Source organism: Otolemur garnettii, unplaced genomic scaffold, assembly GCF_000181295.1.
Source record: "Otolemur garnettii isolate 467f Iridium unplaced genomic scaffold, OtoGar3 scaffold00021, whole genome shotgun sequence".
NCBI lineage: Eukaryota > Metazoa > Chordata > Mammalia > Primates > Galagidae > Otolemur > Otolemur garnettii.
The window spans coordinates 17,770,669-17,773,944 of NW_003852416.1; the positions used below are offsets into that span (position 1 = coordinate 17,770,669).

The 3,276-nt window shown below is 45.5% G+C and overlaps 1 protein-coding gene across 3 annotated transcripts in view; it reads right to left on the reverse strand.

Annotated features, from left to right (window-relative positions):
- The window catches only part of WBP1L (WW domain binding protein 1 like), a 79,557-nt gene that overhangs the window by 16,593 nt on the left and 59,688 nt on the right, over positions 1-3,276 (reverse strand). For all 3 annotated transcript variants that reach the window (XM_003787212.3, XM_023511793.1, XM_003787211.3), the window contains exon 2: positions 2,930-3,032. In XM_003787212.3, the coding sequence (XP_003787260.1) occupies positions 2,930-3,032 (103 nt within the window). The remainder of the gene's footprint in view (positions 1-2,929; positions 3,033-3,276) is intronic.

Below are 3,276 nucleotides of genomic sequence, written 5' to 3' on the forward strand. Positions count from 1 at the left end.
AAAAAAAAAAAAAAGACTTTATCAAGAATCACAAAACAACAGCAGAGTTTTGGAAAAAAATATACAGTTTATTATAGAGGAGAGAGGATTCAGTCCTCAAAGCCAAGTTCTCCTTGGACAGGACAGAAAGGGTTGCCTCACTTTCTTTATGTCCAAGCAGAAACACTTCACTTTCCAGTACTAAACTCAGCCTGTAAGGAAGTGAAGATTCTCCTGTAATTAAGACTAGTTTTAAATAAAACTTCCTGGGATCCCTAATGCAGTACTTATTCGAGGATTAGCACCTGGTCAGTCCTTCCATTCTCCCTTCAAAACAGATGATCTTCAAGGTTAACTCACAGTGTGATTTATAAAAGGGCCCCCCCAAAAAATCTGCTACTAAAATTCTTTACTTTTCAGAAGGAAGGCAACCTGCTCAGGTGACCCAGTCCAATTTCAATTTGCTAGATCATTTTTGCTTACTGAATGATCTAAGAATCTTGATTGGCTCCCTTGTTGGGACAGCCACATAAAGGGCATTGCTGAGTAAACTATCTAGCAGTTTGCCAAATTCTATTCACAGCACTGATGGACAAGGATAGAGGTGGACTTTTGTTTGTCTGTTTGAGACAGTATCTTATTCTGTTGCCCAAGTTAGAGTGCTGCGGTATCTCACTGCAACCTCACACTGCTGCCTCAGCCTTCTGAGTAGCTGGGACTACAGGCACCTGCCACCACGCCCGGTTAAATTTTTTAAGACAGAGTCTCACTACGTCGCCCTCAGAGTGCTGTGGCGTCACAGCTCACATCAACTTCAAACTCTTGGGCTTAAGCGATTCTCTTGCCTCAGCCTCCCAAGTAGCTGGGACTACAGGAGGCACCCACCACAATGCCCAGCTATTTTTTTGTTGTAGTTATCATTGTTGTTTAGTAGGCCTGGGCTAAACAACCCGCCAGCTCCACTCTATGTAGCTGGCACCCTAACCACTAAGCTACAGGCACCGAGCCTCAACCTCCCTCTTATATTTCAGGCAGAAGTCATGACCCTAATAAGGAGGAAAACCAAAGGAAGTCCTGAGATACACACTGGGCATCTTCTGATCAAGAAGTCACTTCTAGGCACAGACAGAAAGGACATGTTGATTCTATAATCCCTATCCCTCCAGAACTTGGAAAGCATGTGCTGACTTGTATAATAAGGGGTCTTTTCTCCATCTTGACATTAGTCTCTGGCCTCTTTTCTCCAACTGACCATAATACAACAGAGAATTAGCCAATCGTGCAGCTCTTCCTCTGATTTTCTTGAAGCACCTGGTTCCTAGACTACCGCCCTGCCATCTTGGTCTCCCTGTCTGCCACCACCCTGCCTCCCACACCTGCTTTTGGTGACCCAATTTTGGTGCTACTGAGTCTGTTCTGCCAAAGGTTCCGGAGGCTCTGTCAATCTGAGATGGGGCCATCAGCAACTCTGTTCCTTTTTGCAACTGATGCTGCCTGGGCCAGGCCCCAGAAAAACAAACTATAGCTCTGTGGGTGGGAAGGAGAATTTGAACCCTGTGGTTATCTGCATTTTAAAACATTTAAACATAGGCCTCCACCTGCTTGGCACTTTGAGTCCTTCAGTAAGTTTCTCAGCCCCACCCCTTCTAAAATAGCAACAATGACTCTGTGTCTTCCTTCACTGCTTACAGATACCGAGGTCTGGTGGGGACATTTTGAGCTTGTCCCCTCCTGTGATGGACTGCCCATGGAATTCCTTGGAAATGGAGATGAGCCAGGCCTTGGTTTTTAAAGGAAAAAGGAGGGGCGAGACAGAGGTCCTATTTAGAAGAACCGGTCCTGCTGGTACAAGACACAACTAACTGCATTTCAGGAGACACTTCCCAGCAAAGAGCTTAATTTCCTTTCTGGTCCAAACAATAGCCCTCAGGCTGCTTTCTTAGCACATCACTGATATAGGAGGAATGGGGAGAGGAGAAGGGGGAAAGGAACGACTGTGATAGTCAGAGCTTGGTTTCACAAACAAGCCCAAAGTCTGTTTCCAAATGGAGGCAATGATAAGGGCTAAGAATTATCTGAGGAAATAATCTCTCAAGAGACTATTGTAAGAACCACTGCAATGTCAGTCACCTGGGGTCTCTCTGCCCCAAGCACGTCCCCAACCTCTCATTCTTTGTCCAGCCTCCTACACTGTCTCATCTGAGTTCCAGTAGGGTCAGAGTACAGTGTTAGTTGAAGCAACCCTGGTCACTCCCTAAAGACCATAACTATATCACCACTGTTGTGCAACCCTGGAAGATTCAAGTGGTCCTGGCCTCAACCAAACCAGTGGTAAGACAGGGATTATCTCCACATGGCATTTAGCTGACAAGGACAGATTAGACACACTGGGGAAGCCCCCAGATGCTTCAACTTGAGAAATGGGGAAAAACAAAAGGAGTTGAATCTCAAGACCTCCTTTCTCCTGGAGAGGTCTACAGGCAGGAACCCAGGGAAAAATTCTTCCTATAAGACGGACCCTCTGAAACAGGCAGCTAGCTCTGTGAGGCTCCATGGGGAATTTTAGAAGCCCCTGGCATTATGGGCATCTAGAGCTCACCCTGACATTCACAGTAGCTTGGCTTACAGCCTCTCTTTGCAAAGACAGTGAGCCTGGCCCAAGGTAGGATCTAGGTTGCTGTCAGCTACTCAGCACAAAATGGAGAGGATGTCAAGGAGAACCCCAGACAGGAGCTTTTGCCCCAGACCTGGTTCAGACCATATTCTGACATCTTCCGCCCATGGTGTCCAAAAAGTACCAGAATTTTCCCCCTCTATAAGCAAGCCCTTCTGTTCACCAAAATTATCTCCGAGATAATCAGAGAAGGGATAAGCAGGCCCTGGCTTCCTATGGAGCAGAAGTAATAACTGGGACCCTGGAACACCAAGAAACCCCTGGATAAGGACTTACACCAGAGTTCATAGTAGTAGTTACAGCACTGAGACTGTCCACAGCAGTGTCCTGTGTCACAGATGTAGCTTTGATTGTTGGTACCCACGCAGGCTTCCTTATCCTAAAAACAAACAAACAAACAAAAAAAAGGGTCTTAGCATATTAAGGTACAGCTTTTAAACACTTTCCTTCTCACCCCATTCTTCTTGGACATCTGCCTACTTGCCCACCCTTCCCCAAAACAGTTTGTACCAGTTTATTCCATTAGGAAAAAAAAAAAAAAGACTTTATCAAGAATCACAAAACAACAGCAGAGTTTTGGAAAAAAATATACAGTTTATTATAGAGGAGAGAGGATTCAGTCC